The following is a 21,926-nucleotide window of genomic DNA, read 5'->3' on the forward strand; positions in this document are numbered from 1 at the left end:
TAAAATTCTTCCAAGATTAAAAGGAACTATTTAGTAAAATTATCTTGATAACTATTGGATATTCCCTGACAAGTGCATAAGAAATATGTTTAAGTATTTATATAAACCATAAGAAACCCTTTCTCTTCTATATTATATCTATATATTTGTTACCCTTTACATTTATAATTAATATTTCGAAATATTACCTTGGCTCGGAAAATTAAATGATTATTCGATCACAAAATGAAATGGAGTGTGCACGTTGACATTAATTAATTTTGATTATAAATATTTCGGCAACATAATAATCTCTCACCCTTGTTCTCTCAAATCAGGTATAAAGAATTAGAAATATAGAAATCTCATTATTATTATTAATACATATATACATATATATATATATATATAATATAAATAATTAATTTTGATAACGTTATAGAAAAATATGACAAATCTAGTTTATTACTTATATCAAGATTTACCCAATATCTATCTAACACCACAACAACATTAACATTAATATCTTTTACAGGATAAGAAAACGATTTAAAAATTTCAAAAAAAGGCCTAATGAGCGGGATAATCTTCCGATAAAAATAAATTGAAGGTAGATAGACCAAGGTAATAACACAATCTATATGTTCATCATTATCTTTGAATAAATGAATCTTAATTAAAATAATAAAAAAAATACTTTCCAAAAAAAAAATGTAAAGTTTTAAAGAAAATGTTGAATAAAATCAAATTAAAATTAAAACTATTATATAAATTTAATTTAATTTAATTTGATTTAATTTTTTTTTTATTATTATACTTAAAAAATCGATAGGTTGAATCTAGAAACAAAAAAAACAACTAATATTTTAAATTATATATAAGTGTAATATTCATTAATATTTTTTATACATTAAATATAATAAATAAAAAGTATAAAAAAATTTATATTAAAAAACAAAACTGGATAAAATTTTGGGAAAGTCAAGATGCTTTCTTAATGTTTCCTGAATTTAATAAAATCTTCAATTATTTCAATGCCAAATCAAATAATCATTCTAATAGAATGTCGTTTCTTATATTTTTTTGGAATAAATTAAAATATAATAAAAATTTTTAAAAAAAAAATCGAGGGACAAAATAAAAAAAATTATAATTAAAAATGTACGGATTAGTATTGGAAGGGATAGCTGAACACTTGAAACAAAAGTTCGGGGAAGAGGTATGGACAATTATTATGACCAAAGTCGGAATCAAGCATAGATCCTTCTCGACCCACAAAATATATTCCGAAACGCTTATCCCCAGACTGGCAAAAGTTGCGGAAGAAGTGACGGGAGTCGATCACGAGGTTATGATGGAAGAATTCGGCGCATCATTCGTGACATTTCTCAGTCAATATGGTTACGATAAGATTCTATCCGTTCTTGGCAGGCGAATGAGAGACTTCCTCAGTGGTCTCGACAATTTGCACGAGTATCTAAGGTCCATATCAATTTAATATATTAAAGGTTCCTTACAAAAAATGTATATTTTTAAACATTTTTTTTTTAATTGAGGGGAGAAAAAAAAATCTTTTTATTGCCCAATGTTAAAGTATAAGGGTCCTTATTTAGATCGATTTTTTAAAACGGGCCCGATTAAAATTTTAGTCAAAATGATATTATCTGAGCCTCGGGAATTTGGCAAATAGATATTCCGATCTTTCTGCCATATAGGAGCGAAATCTCCAGGCTTACTACCTAATATTATTTTGGCTAAATTCTTAATTGAGTCGTTTTTTTAAAAAATGACCCCAAATCGGGCTGTTTAACAACACTAGTCGAGAGTTTATACTTTAAAATTAGTAATCCTTGATTAAGCCACAGAATCAAGGGAAATAAAAATAAATAAATTAAATAACTAAGTATATGTTCACTCCAACTGCACCCCCCTAAAACCTTATAAATTTTTTAAAAACTATGTTTCACAATAGAATCAATTCTTTTTTTTTTCAAACGAATCTAAAGAATTTTTCATTCTCCAACAGAATATGCAAATAAAAACTTTTAAATTACAATCATGGACTCCTTCTTGGGAATGGTAACCAAAATTAAGAGTAGATAACCCTTATATTTTATTTGTTTGTAATACAGACACTACTTTCCACAACTGGCAAAAAAAAAATAATATCCATTTTGAATATACAATTAGGTTCACCTACCCAAGGTTAAAAGCTCCATCCTTTTCCACCAGTGAAGAGTCAAGGGAAGGACTCACGTTAACATACAAAAGCAAGCGCAAAGGTTACGCTAATTATGTCAAGGGTCAGATTAAGAAAGTTGGTAGAGTCTTTTACAAAATTGACATAGAAATACAAATGATGAAAGAACTGATATCCAAGGACTCCTACGGAGTCGTGTACAGACTCTATTTCGATAACTCATCCTTTTTACTTTCAGAAGGTGAGGACCCCTTTCATAACTACGCGTTAAATTACGAAAGGTTCATGGGAACGGATTCCTCATCTCTTTACCAGAATAATGGCACGTCTTCCAATGATTTAAATTTAATTCCTTACGATATTTTGAAACTGGATTCTTCCATTTATTATACCGTATTTCCTTTCCACGTCACATTCAACAAATCTATGATGATAGTAAGTGCTGGATCAGCTCTGTTAGCCATCATGCCCGATCTTATCGGACAGAATATTGACGAGACCTTTGCCATCATTAAGCCCCCTTTCGATTTTAGGTGGTCGAAGGTAATTACGTAAATTACGTGTCGTCGTTTTTTTATTTTATTGTTTCGTGGGGTTTATTTATGTAAGTCTAAAAAATATTACTTACATATTTAGAATCTAGATTAAATTTGCAATTTAATGTATATAATATTTAATTATTTTATAAAAAAATTTTTAAAAATTAATTAAAAAAAATATAGAAATTTATATATATATTCGGAATCACCTGTCGTAATTATTAAAGGGATCATACACGGGTTTTATAGGGATAACAATTAGTGTTTTAAATTAAGGAATGATAATATGGGTTTTAACCGTGCGTGATAAAGTTAAATCGTATTTTAAAAACCGTTTTACGCGCATTTCGTTTATTTCTTTTTAATTATTGTTATTTATTAATTTTCAATATTATTTTTTTTGACTTTATGAAATAAGATGATATCTCTAATATAAGGTATCAATCGATAGCTAATCAAAAGTTCAATATTTTTATCAAAACAAATATCGATATGGGTAATCAAATTATAGCTAATTTTATTATCTTTTGACTGAAAATTTTTATTCTTGGTCATGTTGGGCAGGACTAGGTCTGTGGGGTGAGGGAGTAAAAATTAAAAAATTTTGATATGGGTATCAAATAAAAGGTAATTAAAATATCTTTTGTTTGTGATAACTGTTGTAATATGTACATTTACTTTGAAATAAAATCGCGAAAAAAGAAGTAATATTCAAATCGACTGTTAAACAGAAAAACGAAACGAATTATTATATTATTTGAGTAAAGACGATGTAAATGAATAGGATAGAAAAGTATATATAATCGAGGATATTTTACTTGTTAATTATTATTATTTTGCGAACTTAATTTTTCATCTTTTAATTTTTCTTATATTATTTAATTTTTTAAATTTTAGTTATGATTATGTAATTATTACAAATTATATTAATTAATAAAGTATTAGTAGTAAATTTATTTATACTAATTATTTGTCTTCTCTTTAATTCTCAACTACAACATTTGTTACCGAAACATTATTTTCTATGGGCATATTCACTCTAATTAACTTTCATTGTTTGACAATAATAATTATCACTCTAAGTGGGCGGATCTAGGTCTTAGGGGTCAAGAATATTTTTCAACAAAATATCGATATGGGTACCAAATAAAAGTTAATTTCTTTTGACTAAGTAAGTAATTCTTGGTCTTGATGTGTAGGACTTGGCCTGGGGGGGGGGGGGTGGATGCACGGGCCGGGATATATTTTTTTGATATGGGTAACAAATAAAAGGTAATTGAAATATCTTTTGATTGTAATAATAATTAAACTCTAAATGGGCTCTAGGTCTTGGAGGGTCAGGAAATTTTTTATCAACACAAAATATTGATATGACTAACAAATAGAAGCTAATCAAAATATTTTTCTACTAAAATAATAGTATTCACTCTTGGTCACTTAATAGGTTGGATTACGTCCTGAGGAGGGAAGAGTTAAAAAATAAAAATTTGATATGAGTATCTAAGGTAATTGAAATCTCTTAAGACTATAGTATTAAATAGCAGTAAATGGTCGGGTCTAGGGCTTAGGTGGTCAGAATTTGTATAAAATTTCCATAATAAATAAATTGAATATGGATATAAAATACTTCGGAAGTCCGTTATTTATCAATAAATATATTCTATTTATACCTATATTCTATATATACATATATTTTACATATTATTAAAATTGGCTTTCACATAAAATTATAGATAAATCGTAATTTAATGTGTTAATGGTTGGGGTTTGCCTACATAATGTAAAATTAATTTGATTAAAATCATTCTTTTATGCGTTTATACCTAATCTCCCTTAGTATAAATTAAGATTTAGGATATGTCAAAACACAAACCTCGTTAAAAAGACTTAGCCTTTCTTTAGTAGCCACGCCCTCATAATAACAAAATTTTGGGTTGGATAGAATTTTAAGAAATAAAAGAGAATAAAGATAAAACAAATTTTTTAAAATCTTTTTTTCGGTGCCAATACTAAATTCGAAATATATAAAATGCAGTTCTTAAAGTAGCGCGTTATTTTATAGATATTATATAAATATAGATAGCTTTAGCGCGCACCTTTTTAAAAAAAAAGAGCGATAGCGGTAGCTCGGTACTAAATAAAATGGCAAAAATTATTAAAACAATTTTATAATCAATTCTAAATTGATAATCCTTTTATTTTATATTATTTTGAAATTTAATTTTACATTTAAAAATACGCATTATAAATATATTTTTGCAAAAGATTAAAAATTAAAAATTTCGACAGTAGAGATTGATATTGAAGATAATCTTGTTACAGATCATCATGGACAGATATCCCTGGAAAATAACGATAATATGGAATTTCCTTTTCCCAAATTCACAAAATATTTTATCTCTATAAAAAAAATATAAACAGAGTATAAATTTTGTTGTAAGATGTGTCAGAAGGTTTTTTCATCAAACAAGACTAGTAGCATCAACTTGAGAAAACATTTAAAGGTAATATATCCAACAAATTTAATATCAATGTGTAGCTCAATCCTTATTAATTACCTTTTATACTGTTACCCATATCGTTATTTTGCATTGATAAAAATATTCATGACCCCCCCCCCCCCTTCCCCACCCCATCTAGACCAAGTTATACTCATCAAGACCAATAATAAATACTATTAATCAAGAGATATTTAAATTCGCTATTATTTGATACCCATATCGATATTTAGTTTTGGTAAAAACATTTCTGACCCAAACCTAGACTCGCCCATTAATGGGAAAATGTTGATCTCTAATAGAATAGATCTTTTGATTAGCTATCGATTGATACCCTATATTCGACATATCTACTTTCATAAGTCCCCAAAAAACATTGAAAATAAATAAAAAACAATAATTTAAAAAAAAATAAAAAGCGCTTAAAACGCGTTTTAAATTGAGCTTCTTCTTTATCATGGTTCAAACGTGATAATACCGTATACTTCTTTATCTATGACTATTCTCAACTAAATAGGCATTTACAATTGTATGCCTTTAACCAGATAGTCATTAATTAGACTCAATTCTTATAATTTAACGTCCCTTAAAATATGAAAGGAAAGTAAAATGAGGGTGTGCAAAATTTATAAAGGGAACAGATATAAATCCACACACGTTGATTATACATATTGGTTTTTTGTTTAAAAAACTGTGTTTTGAAACATAAATGTGAAGTTTGTTTGGCAATTAAATTGAACTTATTAATAATAAATGCTATTATACTTTTACCCACTTTTAAAGGTAAACGTAAAGAAATTTTTTGGAAAATTATAATACATAAAATTATTGTTTCAAACAAAAAAAAATTAATGGATATTCAAATTTTAATTTAAAATGCGGTGAATCCCTATTTCAAATCATAAAATTATCATTTCCATCATACATTGTTAATGAAATTAATTTTTTTTGACCTTTTTAAATATAGATTTTGGATCATTTGAACAACCTTTTCGAGTTGATAACTATAGTTCCTATACAAAAAGATGAGGATGACCTTGCAGCGGACAATTATGGTGAAATGCAACATTACTTTTAGATAAATTAATCCAAAACATCTGTTGAACGGAGTTCTTTAGATCATCTTTTCCATAACCCAATGAAGATAAGACCCCCCCCCCCCAATAATGAATATAACTTTTAAAATAAATAATAAAAATAAATAAATAGATTTGATAATTAATTATTAAAATAATGGAACTATATTTACTATCATGATAAGAGGTGACGTTAAGGAGTAGATTATTTAAGGAAAGCAATAGATCGCAAAATGGTGGGCATTTAATTGGCTAGGAATGAAAAAGTACCAGCCTCCCAAGTTTGTAAATCAAATACTGAAAATGATTTCGGGGGAGAATAAATCATTGAGTGGAAATCAAATTGAATAATCCTAATAAAAGAAATGGACTGAATTTTGGGGAAATTAAAAAGATTTAAAAGGAGTTACAAATTAACGACCTAAATTAGAGGTCGGCAAAATTTCACCCGATCTTCTTTGGCTGTTAAGTTTATTTGCCTATATTGCCCACACTGGCCCTTTAAACATTTTGCCAGGTCCGGTCAGTTAATAATATTTTTTTTAAAATTTGTTCCGACCCTTTATAATTTATAAAAATTTGCCAAACCTGGCCGGTTAAATTTTTACGTAAATCCCCTGGATTCCGACGGGGCTGGAAACTCAACCAGGGTCGGCTTTGCAGATTTCTAATCCGCATAAGAAAAGATTAATAGTAATATATTTTTTTAATTGTTAAACTCCGCTGCTGTGGAAATGTTAAAATGGTACGTTGTTTTCTATTTTTATAAAATTATTTTTCAAAATTGTAGGCAAAAAATTGTTGCAATATTTTTTTTAAAACTGTCTTATAATCCTCGTGGAAAGGAAGGGTTCAACACTCATATAACGTGTTGAGGGATTAGGGAAGGAGAGGGTGTTTGAATAGGGTGGTTCTGTTTCGAGGTCGGGGAGAGGAGTTGTAATAAATAATACATTTTGGGACAAGTTTAATTTCTTGAAAGGACTGATACGAGTACGAATCTAACCCAAGAACCGACGATTCGTACATTAAAATACACAAAGTGTGAATATATTGAAATAAGAGGTATTTAGACGAAATGTGAAAGCATTAATGTAGAAATGGCGTCTATTCAGTGGGCCTCTATAACGGAGGGGGAGGGCATGGAGCAATAAAATTTTATTTTACTAATTTTAAAATATGCTCAAAAAATATTAACCCCCCCAAAAAATACAAATGCTTAATTAATAATTACTCACAGTTTTATATGAGAGATGATAAATGGACGGACCATATTAGAAAAACGCATGGTGGGCTAAATTTAAACGATGAAGCTTTTAAAAACTTTATTAAACTATTTGCAGATTCGAAACCTGTCCTCACATTGTATATCCATAAAAAATGAAGAAAAAAAGAAGGAGAAAAAACATAAGGGATTATAATCCAAATTATACTCTATTCTTATAATAATAATAAATATTCTAATTGAAACCATTAAAATTATGGTTATAAAAAAGAATTGAAAAAGAGATTGAATTTAACAGGGAATTTTCATTATAGTTGATGGCTTATGATATCTAAATCAGAAGCAGTAGCTTTGTTAGTAAGATATATTGATTGCATGAATCTACTTCTCTAATTCTTAGTTGGGCAGAGGATGGTGCTAACATGAGTGGAAGGATCATAGGAATGAAAGTACTGGGGGGTATTCTGATTCCATGGCTCAGAAAGTGTAGGGGCCACCGCGTCTATTGAGCCTTAGATATTGACTGTATAGCTTACTTCAAATGTATGTACAACACTTTTAATGAATGCATCGTAAGTTAAGGTTAGTACTCAATATCGTATTTATAACCAAAAAAAATTACATCATTGATATTTCGATAAAATAGGATTTTATTTTGAATTTCAGTCTTTTCTACCTAATACCTTCCATTTCTTTTAGAAATATCGATCAGGAATTTATAGAAACACTCTAAAACTATGTCATATGATCATATAAATTTTTTAAAAATATAATATACATATCAAGACACTCTTATCGATATCTCGGAGCATAGTTTACATTTGAAAGGACAGATGGTGTATTTAGACCAACTCCAATATTTGAACTTCTTGGGAACGCCCGTGTATATTTAACTAATATAACACTAATATAAAAACAAAATTTTTTTTTAAAAGAAAACGTTGTTTAGAAGAGAATACAATAGTCAGAATGAAGCAAGAATTATTTTAGGAGTATTAGTTGAGTTTTTCCGCCATAAATTTTATTGAAGGTTTTTAGGTCCACCTATGACTGACAGGTCTCTAAATTATGTTATATGATGCTTCTTTTTTTAGAAAATTTTGAATTCTAGTCGTTGTAAAAAATTATTAACTTTAATACTTATTTTTCAAATTCTTGTTTATATTGATATTTTGTATACAATATTTTGGGAGAGAAAGAGAAGTGAAGAGAGGTGAATGGGGGGGGGGGTAATTGTAAATATTTTTATTCGCCTTAACTCCCTATCTCGTCCCTCCCATTTCTACGCGCCTACGAATTTATTTATACTATAAAAATTTGTGATGTTTTAAAGTTGTTAATTTTTTTTTTTAGAATGCAAGAATTGGATGATATGGCCAAGTTCGGACTCTACATTAACGATTTATGCATGCATGACTCTTCGAGGGATTTACTTCTAGCAGGCACTCAACAAAGTACCGAATTAAAAGCGGCCGTTGATCAAGTTTCTTTCCCCTTGTATTATCATATATTGTAAAATAGGTTAACCAAGATAAATAAGAGTTTTTATCAGCAATGTGTTATTTTTATTAGGTTTAGTTTAAATCATTATTTGAGCGCTTTTTTGAAAATTTTGAAATATGATTTCACTGGAAATGTATTCCATAATGTTTAGATACCCAACCTATGAATTTCAGACAAATTTGCTATGAACTTTTGAACTTAATATGATTTAAATTAATTTTTCCATAGATTTTTTATAAAAATTTAAAATGACTCAAAAAGGTTAATGGAAATATTTTCTACAATTTATAAAGTAGGTATATGCTAAACTTGGAATATATTTCCGATAAAATCAGATTTTTAAATTTAGAAAAACCTTCTTAAAAAATGATTTAAAGTTGAAAAAATAACATATTACCGGAGAAAACATATCGACGCTAACATAAATAAAGAGTAGAGATCTTCAGGGTAAGTATGGTTGGACTTACTTTTCAACAAATAATTTTGGTACGGGTTCAATTATGTGAAATCAAAATAAATATATTATGAAATTTTTTTGTGCAGGAAACAAAGCGCAAATATTTTTTTTTATATTTATTTGTGGAATATAATTTTCAGCGGAGATCCTAAAGAAAATTTTTAGACAAAGAATATCTCTCGAGATGTGTAGATATTATTTTATTCTCCATCCTCGGCTCTCTAGTAATGCAAAAATCCCTCCATTTGAGTCGATTTTTTTAAAAAAACTGAAAGATATTATGCGCAAGGTTTGTAAATCTATTAATGAAATCTTGAGAGTTTAGGGCAGTATCTAAAATATTAATAGGCTAATGGAGCTATTTTGCATCGCTACTCAGCGCTCTATGCCTGACAATATATCTTTTTAATCCACGCCCCCTTCCCATCCCCGTTTTTTTAAAATAGTTTAGTTTATATAGTTGAAATTTATATTTTTTCTTCTTCTTCATATATTATAACTATAAGTTTTATATATATTTTTTTGTTAATACATATTTTTTTAAACGTTTTTTAATAATTGAAATTTGAAAATCTAATAAATTTAATTTTTAAAAAATATTTAAGGAATATTAAATTTTACTTATAGTAGGAAAATAGGCGCCATACTAAGATTGTTATAAAGCCCGATTTGGGTCTAGACCTGATTAAGATTTTAGCCGATATAATATTATGTATTCCTGGAAATTTTGCTTATAGATGGGAGGAAGGTTTGGATCTCTATTTGCCAAATCTCGAGGCTTACATAATATTATTTTGCCTGCGGGATTTTTATTAACAATCCTACGCCATATGGTTCCACGTCAATTCGGCGCGGAAAATTCGGCGCGGCGACAATTCAGCGCAACGTCAATTCGGCGCGGCGACAATTCAGCGCGTGTCTATTACAGTTGCAATTTGTTATATATTACTTAGTATAAAAAAATAAGGATTAAATAGAAATCATTTTAGAAATCATTTTGAATGTTGGTCCTATTAATTATTTCTCCATATTTATTTTTACAAAAATCTCAATTGTATTTACTAAATGTATATCGAAAAAAATTAACTAATATTTAATTTCTTTAAAGGACTATTTTACCACGTTACAAGGTATGTTGATTAGTAGCCAATATTATGTAAGCCTGGATATTTTGCGCATAGAAGGAAAAAAGAAAAAGAAAGATTTGACCTCTATCTATAATCTTATATATTATTTTGGCTACAATCTAAATCACCGTTTTTAAAAATAGACCCAAAATACCCCCCTGATAAGTACTATAATGTTAAATCTTAAATCCCCTTTTCATGCCTAATTTTTGATAATAATAGAAAAAAAAATTAAAAAAGTTTAAAAAAATAATATACCCCCCCCCCCCCCCCCTGATAATATGCCCAAAATCTCGGCTTACATAAAATTGGCTACTAATCAACATACCTTATGTGATAAATTGGTCAACGGTTGTATTCCATATTAAATCAACCAAAAAAAGTCGATTCTCAACCCGACCCCCTTCGATTTTTTTAAAAATTTGTATGTTGGTAGTATATACACTAACTAATAAAAATGTAAAATTTTACTTTTCAAATCGGCTTACTTCATGAGATATGGCCATCTTTAGAAACGCGAAAATTCTAAAATACAGTATATTTAATTTTAAATATCTCAAAAAGTAATTAAGCTGAAGGCATGATTTAAATTTTATTAAATAGCTCTAAAATAGCCCTTTAATATGATATAAAAATTATTTTATTAATAAAAAGTCTATTACCAAAAACCGGAAATATAAAACCGGAAATAGCTATAAAATAAAAATTGCTCTTTTTTTTTCTTTCAAATTTTTTTTACAAATAGACATTATACTCTTTAATATTTGTACAAAATTTTAGATTGGGACCATTACTGGGCCAATAGTTATTACGCTTTAAATATAAATAATATGGCTTAAATCCTAAATTATACCAAATATATAGTAATTTACGAAACAAATAAAAAGAAAATTCCTTTATGATCGGGCCGATTATATTTTTTTATAAATGTTTCAGGCTGTGAGCCCACTAGTAGACATTATGTTATAAACATATAAGTTTAGCGAGTTTATTTTAGAGAGAAAATAATTGTAAAAATATTTATAACTTTATTTAGCTAATTATTTATATTACATGAATATCAAATGGAAAATTAATATTGTTATAAACATATTAAATTAAATAATATCATACATTAAATTATCTAATGAATTAGAATAACGTTTGACTTTCATTTTTTCCATTAACTTTCATTGATATAAAATTATTCATACCTAGCATAAGTCTGCTGTTTTCGTCAGAATTATAAAATTCTATTACTTTATTTGCAATGTCATCCGGAATTATTCTACTTGGTTTTATGATATTTGGGTTTGACAAAACACCCTTTTCTTCAACTAATTGTTTAGCTGTCCGGGCCATAAAATTTGTGGTTGAAAATTCCTTTTCAATTTTATCAAGAGTCCAAGATTTTGTAAAACTGTTAAAATTTGTATTTTTTCATTGCGAGAACTTGTAGCAAATTTTTCTTTCAGTTGATTTATGATTTCGGCTTCATCTTTTTTTGCTTGATCCTCTAGATTTATTTTAAAAACTTTTTTAATTTTTCCCTGAATTTTCAAAAATTTATTTACAGGATATTTTTTTTCATTTAACCTTTTCTTTTTAAGTCTCCCCTAAAAATGGCAAAGTTTCATTTAAAGTTGAAATTGAAGTATTAAAATCTGTATAAAAGTCGGGATTATTGCATGGTTGATCAGGTTCAGAATCGCTAAATGTTTCATTAATAGTTGAGGTAGAAGGTAAGTTAGAAATAGAAGGTAATGTGATCGGGATCGTAGAAGTAAAAGGTGAGATCAGATTTGTTGAATATTTTTTTAATTTTTTCCGGCAAGAGCTACAAATTTTTTGATTAATTGATAAGCTAGAATTCACTTCTCTCATCCATTGTAAAACATTTCTAAGATCGTAACGTACTGAATGAGATTTTATTCTAAAGGGATTACAGCACTTTACTGGAATATAAATATCTTTTCTAGACATTTAAATTTTTTTGGTAAGGAATAAAAGATAGCTATTAATTTTATATAATTATTTTAAATTAAAAATAAATTGGATAATGAATACCGGTAATTTAATTTTCTTAGAAAAATGGCTTTATAAAATTAATCAATATAAATGACGGCTGTTGCTGTTGGAATTGAATTTGATTTTTATGATAATTATTTTATTTGATAATTAATTATAAGTAGAAAATAATCTTTATGAAAATATATTTCTGACTATCACAAAGATAATTTTTTATTTGGCAAAGAAAATAATCTACATAATTCACTCATAGAATTGCGAGGTCAAAAATCTCGAATTTAAGAAGAAAATTTTTTTTTTTGGGGGGGGCGAATATAAATCTTAAGATGGGGTTCGGATTTCAGTTTTAATACTATTATTCACAAATATTATCACTTTTGTTAAAAAAATAATTACTCATTTCGTATAATATAGAATTTAAGCCATACTATTTATATTTAAAGCGTAATAACTATTGGCCCAGTAATGGTCCCAATCTAGGATTTTGTACAAATATTAAGATATATAATGTCTATTTGTTAAAAAAATTTGAAAGAAAAAAAAGGGTAATTTTTATTTTATAACCATTTCCGGTTTTCTATTTCCGGTTTTTGGTAATAAAATTATTTTCAATATAATAAATTTTATATCATATTAAAGGGCTATTCTAGAGTTATTTAATAAAGTTTAAATTATACCTTTAGCTTAACCCTTTAGGTTCCCTCATAAAATTAATATGATGCAACACGATATTTACTAATTTTTTTATTGATTCTAATATAATATAATATAAAACACACAAAAAAAGTTTTTTAAATTCAAAATGGCGGCTCTCCCTGGTGGTTTTAAATTCATATCATTGACACCTTATGGAAACTTTCAAAACAATTTCTATTTTTATTTAGACAGAGTGGTACGTTGCATGATTTGCACGACCACCTTGTTCTTCTGGGATTTAACTTTGTACTACAGAAGGTACACCTTCGTGAGGTTCCTGCTTGAGGTTGATGAGCTGAATTTTTTAGTCTAATTTCTGGAAGGATATAAGGTTTATTATTTTTTCTTTGCATTGATATATAATTATTATCATTATGAATATTATCATCCCTATTAACATTTTTACAGTATGCCAATTCGCTAGCAATTATTTGTCTTCGGAATTCTTTCGATGAGAGTTTATTATCTGTAAGAATATTGTATATTATGAATGAATTGATAATCGCCGCATCTATCAGCCAAAAGAATATTGGTAGCCACCATAAGACTTTAAATGGTCGAAATGGTCAACAGACCCCATATATTTATTATACATCTTTATCATTATTGGACATTTTACGTCAAAAACTTCCCCTTTTTTATTTTTTCTCTTCACAGTATCCACTGATCTCGGATCAATATAATTGGACATTATAAATACGTCACGATTATCTCGCCATTTAATTATACTTATATTATTTTTGTCACTTCTCCAGTCAAACTCACCTCTTTTTAATTTTGTTTCCATATTCTTTATGGGCAAGTATCTCCTATTTTTGTTTAGTGTTCCGCTAGCATATATACCTTTCTTTTTTAAATCGGCCATTAGAGTATAACTCGTAAAATAATTATCGAAAAATATTTTATGATTTTGAAGTCCTTCACAAAACTTTGTTACAACATTATAACCAAGATTACTTTCAACCTCTTTATTTTTCCCAACATAGATATTAAAATCATTCATATATCCTGAATTATCGCATCTCATCCAAACCTAAAAATATAGTTTAGCCGAAATAAATAATGACAAAATTTACACATTACCTTGAAACCGCGTTTCGTGGGTTTCTTAGGCATGTATTGCCTAAATCCTATACGGCCTTTGAACCTAATCATTCCTTCGTCAATTGCTTGATATTCCGAGGGAAGAAAATATTTCAAGCAAGAGGAACGGATATTATCAATGAATGGTCTTATTTTGTATAATTTATCATAATTTTCATCATTTCTCGATGGTTCTAAGATATTGTCATTTATATGGATGTGGGCCATAAGCCAAATAAAACGTTTTACTTTCATTATGGATGAAACAAAATTGTCATGGAATTCTGGTTTAGAACTCCAATAATCTTTGTAATTTGCAATAGTTTTAATTCCAAAGAGTATATAAAGACATAAAAATTTTCTTATTTCTGTAGGATTAGTTGGTTGATATTTAATATTTTTTTGTTGGGCATATAAATTGGTATTGAATGTAATTGTATTTATTAGAGAATCATTAATAAATTTCTTATATATATCTGATGGATACAATGGGTCCGTTTTTAAAGATGATATTGGACCTGATATTTTATCAAATTCTAATGCTGGTTGTGAAGAATATTTCTTGGACCAGATAGGATTATTATGGTTTGTAGCAGATTGATCATACGCATCTTGTTCAGAATTGTCATCAATTTCAATTTGATAAGGTGTATCCGATTCATAATCATCACTATCAATTTGGTAACGTGTATCCGATTCATAATCATCTTCGGAATCAGTGGATGAGTTGTCTAACGAAGAACATTCAGATGGAATGTCCAGATAATCATCCATATATATAACAAGCTAAAATTATTGCGAAATGAGTTGGCAAAATTTATCAATTATTTAAAAAAATAAATATTAAAAATATTGTTGTTAAGTGGCAGTGGTTAGTTTAATATACCACATTAAAAAGATCAAAATAATATATAAATATTATTTATTTGAGCAAAAATAAATATTAGAAAGATAGATAAAATAGTGAGGAATATATATATTTAAAAATATTTGATAAATATACTTACTAAAAATCGAAGAGGGTCGGGTTGAATCAAATATTGGTTGTTAATTTTTTTTGATATTACACATTTAATTTTTGATTTATATAATAGAAAAAATTAGCCTAAGCATAATATTTTTTTTAAAAAGGTTTAATAGAATTTAAGGATTTTTAATAAATCTAAAAAGTGAGTCAGTCTTAATTTTATTTTTTTTGGACCATGGCTGGGTCTATTTTTAAAAACGGTCGATTTAAATTCCAGCCAAAATATTATGTAAGATTCGAAATAGAGGTCCAAACCTTTCTTTTTCTTTCTTTCTTCAAAATTTCGGCTTACATAACATTGGCTATTAATCAACATATCTTATGTGGTAAATTGGTCAACCAAAGAAATAGGTATAAATATTGGATGTTAATTTTTTTTGATATTACACATTTAGTAAATAAAATTGAAATTTTTGTAAAAATAAATATGGAGAAATAATTAATAGGACCAACATTCAAAATGATTTCTATTTAATCATCCTTATTTTTTTATACTAAGTAATATATAATAAATTGCAACTGTAATAGATACGCGCTAAATTGTCGCCGCGCCGAATTAACGTTGCGCTGAATTGTCGCCACCCTCAATTGATGCTGTGCTGAATTGTCGCAGCGCCGAATTGAAGCTGTGCCGAATTGTCGTGCGCCGAATTTTCCGCGCCTAATTGATGTGATACTACGCCATATATCTTTTATTTTGGATCTTTAAAAATTAAAAATAAAAATCTCATGATTTTTTTTTAAAAAAAAACACATTTCTTTCACATATAAAACCTTTTAAATTAAATTCAATATATAATTTTTAGATATGAATATTTTTATTTTGATTTATAATCAAAAATCTTTTCTAATATTAACGGATAAATAAAAATTAATATTTTAGATCCGATTTATTTTTAAAAATAACACATAAAGAACGCGGCGTATAAATGTAAACCACATTTAGGTAGGAGTAAAAGTATGGAACAATTTGAAAATAGATTTTGATAATAAAGATAAAATAACACTAAAAATAAGGTAAAATAGTAAAAAAAAACTCTAAAATTTTTTTTGATTAATTTCTTTATTTAAATAAATTTGGGTTCTGGGGTGAACAAATAATTTTTATTTTCGAATCGCGTGACAAATAAAAAATTTGTCAAGGATAGAACATGCTTAAAAAAGGCCCGATGAAAATCATTAAAAATGGTTTAATAAATATTTTCCGTTAGATCCCACAAATTTTTAACAAATTCTATTGATATTAAATCCAAAAACTCCAAATGAGTGATTCGGAAAGATGGAACAATAGAACTAGTTCTGTTATATTGAATGAATAAAAAAAAACTATTGATCGTCAATGGTTTTTTCTAATTTTAAAATTTTATTCTAGGAACAATTGAAAAGTAAAAAGATAGCCCTAAATATGAAGCGATTAGATGAAGAAGTAAAAAGAACTGATCAGCTCTTGTATCAAATGATACCCAAAGCAGTGGCCGATAGATTACGTAAAGGGGAACCATCGGTCAACACTTGCGAAGTTTATATCATATTTATCCTAATTATAATTGTTTACATTTCAACCTTTAACGTGGAAAAAGAACTTCGCAATCTTCCGCCCCGTTATAAAATGAAAAGCGTATCTTAGACATACAATTTATGAAAAACTTTTTAAAAATTTAAAATATATTAAAATATTTTACATAGGGGTTTTTATCTATATAATTAAAACGATAAATTTCCTATAGGTTTGAAAATCGGAATTAAATTTTTCTTATGTTAGATATTCAATGCCGTTTCTATATTATTTACTGATATCGCCAACTTCAATGTCATATGCGCCAACATTTCTCCGATGGACGTCGTCACAATGTTAAATACCATGTATATGACTTTCGACAAAATTGTATCAAATCATCACGTCTACAAAGTATTCATATTTTTTATTTGAAGCTATATTCTGTGATTAATGACATGATTATATCTATAAAAATGTTATTAGTCTTTACGGGTATATAGGTTCCTCTTTATTCTAAAGTCTGCTTAGCAATCCATGTAGCTTCCTCTAAACAGCCTAAAAAGATAGAGGCTAAGGCTATTAAGATTATGTAAAAGATTAGTTATTTTATATCGTAAAAAAAATGTAATAAATAACAAATAATATTTATTTAATGTACAAACTTAAAACAAACCAAAATAGGGTGTCCTACTTCAAATCTGTTTAATCTGGGGCTAAGCGGAAAATAAGTTTCAAATAGGACGAAACGGGGGATGGTTTTAAGATTTAAGATTCTGTAGATATCTTTATGGTATTCCCCCAAAAAATTTACAACTCAAGGGAAGTGTGATCATTATACACATAAATCTATTTTCAAAGATTGAGTAGTATACCGCGATTTTTTTGTAACTATGATATAAGATCTCAACACATTTTAAAAATAAATTAATCTTCTTTTCTCTAATTATACTATGTCTATTTTTATATTAAAATACCCAAAAAATAAGAAATTCAATTAAGTTAGAGTTCAAAGCTAAGGTTAACTTGCTATAGTATATACATGTAGAGATCCTTAACAACAACCAAAAGAATTAATGATTTACTAATTTTGGGCACGCGAAATGTAGGTGGAAACTATAGCGGACGCGTATATGATAGTGTCAGGAGCCCCTATTGTGGCTGAGTTTCATGCTCAATACCTCGCAGAGGCCACGTTCGATATTTTAGCCGCCTGCTCTAAACTTATTGACCCATTTACGAAAGGGAATTTACAAATTAGATTCGGTTAAGTGAATCCTTATATATTGGAAATAAATATTAAATAGAATTATAAAAAAAGGCTTAATATTTGCCATATGCATTGATGTACATTAAGAAATATGATTGTTGTTAATAGGTATTCATTCGGGCGCCGTGGTAGCGGGTGTGGTAGGAATTAAAATGCCAAGATATTGCTTGTTTGGGGATACAGTTAATACGGCTTCTCGTATGCAATCCGCGAGCGAAGTAAATTTTATATGTTTTGGGATGTTCATTTTTTTTATATATGTATATAAATAATTTTATAATAGATAATATACATGAGACGAGATTTTTTTTTTGCATAAATTACTTAGATAATTTAATGGAGATCAATAAAATCTTTCCATCAATTTGTTATGTAGCGGAGTTCTATATAAATACTATTATACTTAATGTTAGCCCCCAATCAGTTTAAAGGGATAGTTTAATTATAATTTTAAATGTCAAACTTAAATTAATGTCTGTACAGATATTAGAAAATTTGTTTAAAAGTTTGTAAAGATAGTATAAAAATATGGGGAAATTTTTTAAAATGATATATTCAATAAAGCCACTCAAAATTCACATAAGTGAGACAACTAAAAAACAGCTGGAGGGTTTTCCATATCATGTCGAGAAAAGAGGAGTCATCGATATAAAGGTTATATACACAATTTCATTCTTTTACATTTTATTGATTTAGAAATTTACTATATTTATTTGATATTAATATAAATAAGTGTATTCTTTTAATTTTAAAATCATTTTCACTTGGACATCATTTATTTTGTATACAGGGTAAAGGAACAATGGAGACCTACTGGTTATTGAATAAAACGCTAGCGAATTATTCACCCGCGTTGGAGGCCAAACGCAGGGAATACGAAGCGATAATATCCAAAATTGATAGGAGGGGGTCAATGTTATCGATGGAGAGTAATATAAATCTCATCAGCAAAAAAAATCACCCGGAAGTAGAAATAGTGGATGATTATGATTATTTGGGAGGAGACGAAGTCAAAGAATCTGGTTTTACTTACAACCCCGTGACCATCATGGATATCGCTAAATCCCAGAGCAGTCTGCATAGCAAAGTGAGTACTGTTCTGCCCTCTCTAAATCCGCCAGTGCCTGATGATCAAAGAACTTCATCCATGCTATTAAATCTGCCTCCAAGAATATCGTCGGATGATTTTACTGGAAACCATTTTTTGCCCATCGATGCCATGTCATCTCAACAAGGTAAATATATTATAATGAAAAGGGAGAATCGTCCTCGAAAATCAAAATCTACTATTAGCGCTGCACCGAATGCATCGGATAATGTCGATCATAAACCCGATGACGTAAATATTATGAATAAGATGAATGATCGCTGTCATTTCATAAAAAATGATTTAAGTAAACAAACCAACAATGCTAAAACATCCGACTTATCATTTAGACCGATAAAAAGGAGCAATATTTTTAACGGAACCTCTGGTTATGATCTCCCGGTAAACACCAACGATATCTTTGAAAATAAAAACGATAATGTGTCTAAGGAAATAAAATCCGATCATCTAAAGAATCATATTAAAACATTTAATTATAAAAAAAGTTCTGAAAAACTCGCCCTTATTAAGAAGAGTGATAATAATAATGAATCCAATAATATTAATAATAATAAACCTATCAATAATCAAGAGTTATCTGGAAAACAAATTCAAAACTCTATACCAAAAAATAAAGCCATTTTAGTGAAAAGTAAAATGTGTAAGATATTGTAAAAATGCACTGTAATATCTAATTTTTGTATAATATTATATTTATAAAATACCAAAAAAAAATATTACCACAATATATTATAATATAGCATTACATTATAGATTTAATGTTATACATCACAAATAGTAAATTATTTATTTTTGAATTAAAGTAAATGATCTATATATAACTCTTTTTGAGTAAAAATATTACACATGATTTAATGATTTAAAATTATACACCCGACTTTTAAAACAATTGAATATTTAAAAAAAAAAATATCATATTTTTAAATATCAGATACTCGGGGGAAAATCCTGCGGGGAAAACGGAACCCCCCCTCCTTCTCCGGAATATTTTTTGATGAATATATTTATATAATCCTAGAAACATCATCTGTAGAGGTAAGTTAGACTTAACCCTAAATAACAACCTTTAACCAATTTACAATTATGTGAATGATGAAACAATAGTTCCATACTTTCTATATCAAATTTTAGTTAAATAAATCAAAGAAAAAGCCTATTTTACCCTAACTCCTGCACCGCGAGTTCACGCCTGTGAATACAGAGTAAGGCTATACTCGGTTATAGCTAATTTTTGTAAAATAGATTTCCATTTTAGTCATTCCTGATTTTTTTTTCTTTCAAGAGTCATTTTATTTAGAAGATTTTTTTCCCGAATAATACTATAATACCAATATTATCGTTGTATACAATAAACTGTGTTCCAATTGAACTGATACCCTTTTTGTTTTAGCAATAAATCTGTTAATTCTAAATATAATTTAAGAAAGTTTTATAGATTATGAAAGGGATAAATTCTCATTCTCTGCAAATCTCATTAAATTATTTCAACAGGGTCTATGTACATTCAAAGTTAGATGAACAAAGTTGAACCTACCAGTATGTAACTAACCATGTTAATAGGATTCCCGAAAAGTACGTACCAAAGAACTTCTACGAAAATATCCACAGAGGTTAGTTCAATTCATATGTTTCACAGATTAAAAGATGTTTACAGTAACTCCAACTGTAAATTTGTAGAATGATAGGGTGTTACATAGCAGTTTTAATGAGAAAAAAAAAGATTGCCGCCAATCAATTGCTTCATACTCGTTCAAATTTCTCTAAATGGGTTATAGTTTCAGTTGGGGTATTAAGTCTTGACTGCACATAACTTATCTTTATTGATCCAGGAGTCGAAATATATGGTGCAAGCCGTTTACTCGGCACGCACTTATTGTCTATTACTCAAGAATTGTCGAGTAAATTTTTCCTATATTTCAGCAAGACAAAGTCCAGTTCCCTGAGCCAGAGAAACTATGGATGTGCTTCAATCCGATTGATTAAAAGTTATGGAGCTTCCTTAAAGAACTTGTTTATCAAATACGCATACTCTATGTTGACAATCTCAAACAGCCACTTGTGAAGGAATAGAATCATTTTTCAAGGAATCGTTGATTATGCAATCAATGAATGGCGAGATCTCCTTAGAGCATGTATTCGAGCTAATTGTGGGCATTTTGAACATCAGCTTTGAAATACAACATTTGACTCAAATTAATTATATCAAATTTCTAAAATTTAATTTAAAAAATGAATTTTTACATGTTGGAAAGTTCGAATTTTATTTGTCCAACATTGAATAGGCAAAAATTTGGACCCTTTTAATAGAATTTAATAAAATTTGTAGAAACTCAATTTATAAAATTATAAGGAATTATTTTTAGAATTGAGATTTATTGTTAAACAAAGGAGTAAATGCTTATAAATTTGAATCGTCAATATCTCAAAATCTGCTGACGAAAGTAAAATCCTTCGTTGGAGTCAGTCACCTGTAATGAGTCTCTTTTTTTTAGCGATGATTTTGATAAAAAGGAAACCCTCATTTCAGGACATCCCTAGGATTTTATAGTTCTTGATGTAAAAATTCTGTTCATAAGGCCGGCGTATTTATTTTATTTAAAGATTTCTGCCTCTTCCATGGCAGAAAATGTGAGGTT

General features: G+C 28.1%; 1 protein-coding gene across 1 annotated transcript; it reads left to right on the forward strand.

The window, feature by feature from the left end:
* The first annotated feature begins 1,095 nt into the window (after positions 1–1,095).
* Positions 1,096–19,944, forward strand: LOC135924474 (soluble guanylate cyclase 88E-like). Its single transcript, XM_065459530.1, has 11 exons — positions 1,096–1,461; positions 2,170–2,722; positions 6,184–6,271; positions 8,304–8,400; positions 8,871–9,000; positions 16,790–16,936; positions 17,180–17,326; positions 18,022–18,178; positions 18,291–18,400; positions 18,747–18,836; positions 18,973–19,944. Exons 1-11 carry the CDS (start codon positions 1,139–1,141, stop codon positions 19,942–19,944), a joined length of 2,814 nt encoding a protein of 937 aa, XP_065315602.1. The 5' UTR covers positions 1,096–1,138.
* The last annotated feature ends 1,982 nt before the right edge of the window (positions 19,945–21,926 follow it).

Source organism: Gordionus sp. m RMFG-2023, chromosome 2, assembly GCF_954871325.1.
Source record: "Gordionus sp. m RMFG-2023 chromosome 2, tfGorSpeb1-WG-v2, whole genome shotgun sequence".
Classification (NCBI taxonomy): domain Eukaryota; kingdom Metazoa; phylum Nematomorpha; class Gordioida; order Chordodea; family Parachordodidae; genus Gordionus; species Gordionus sp. m RMFG-2023.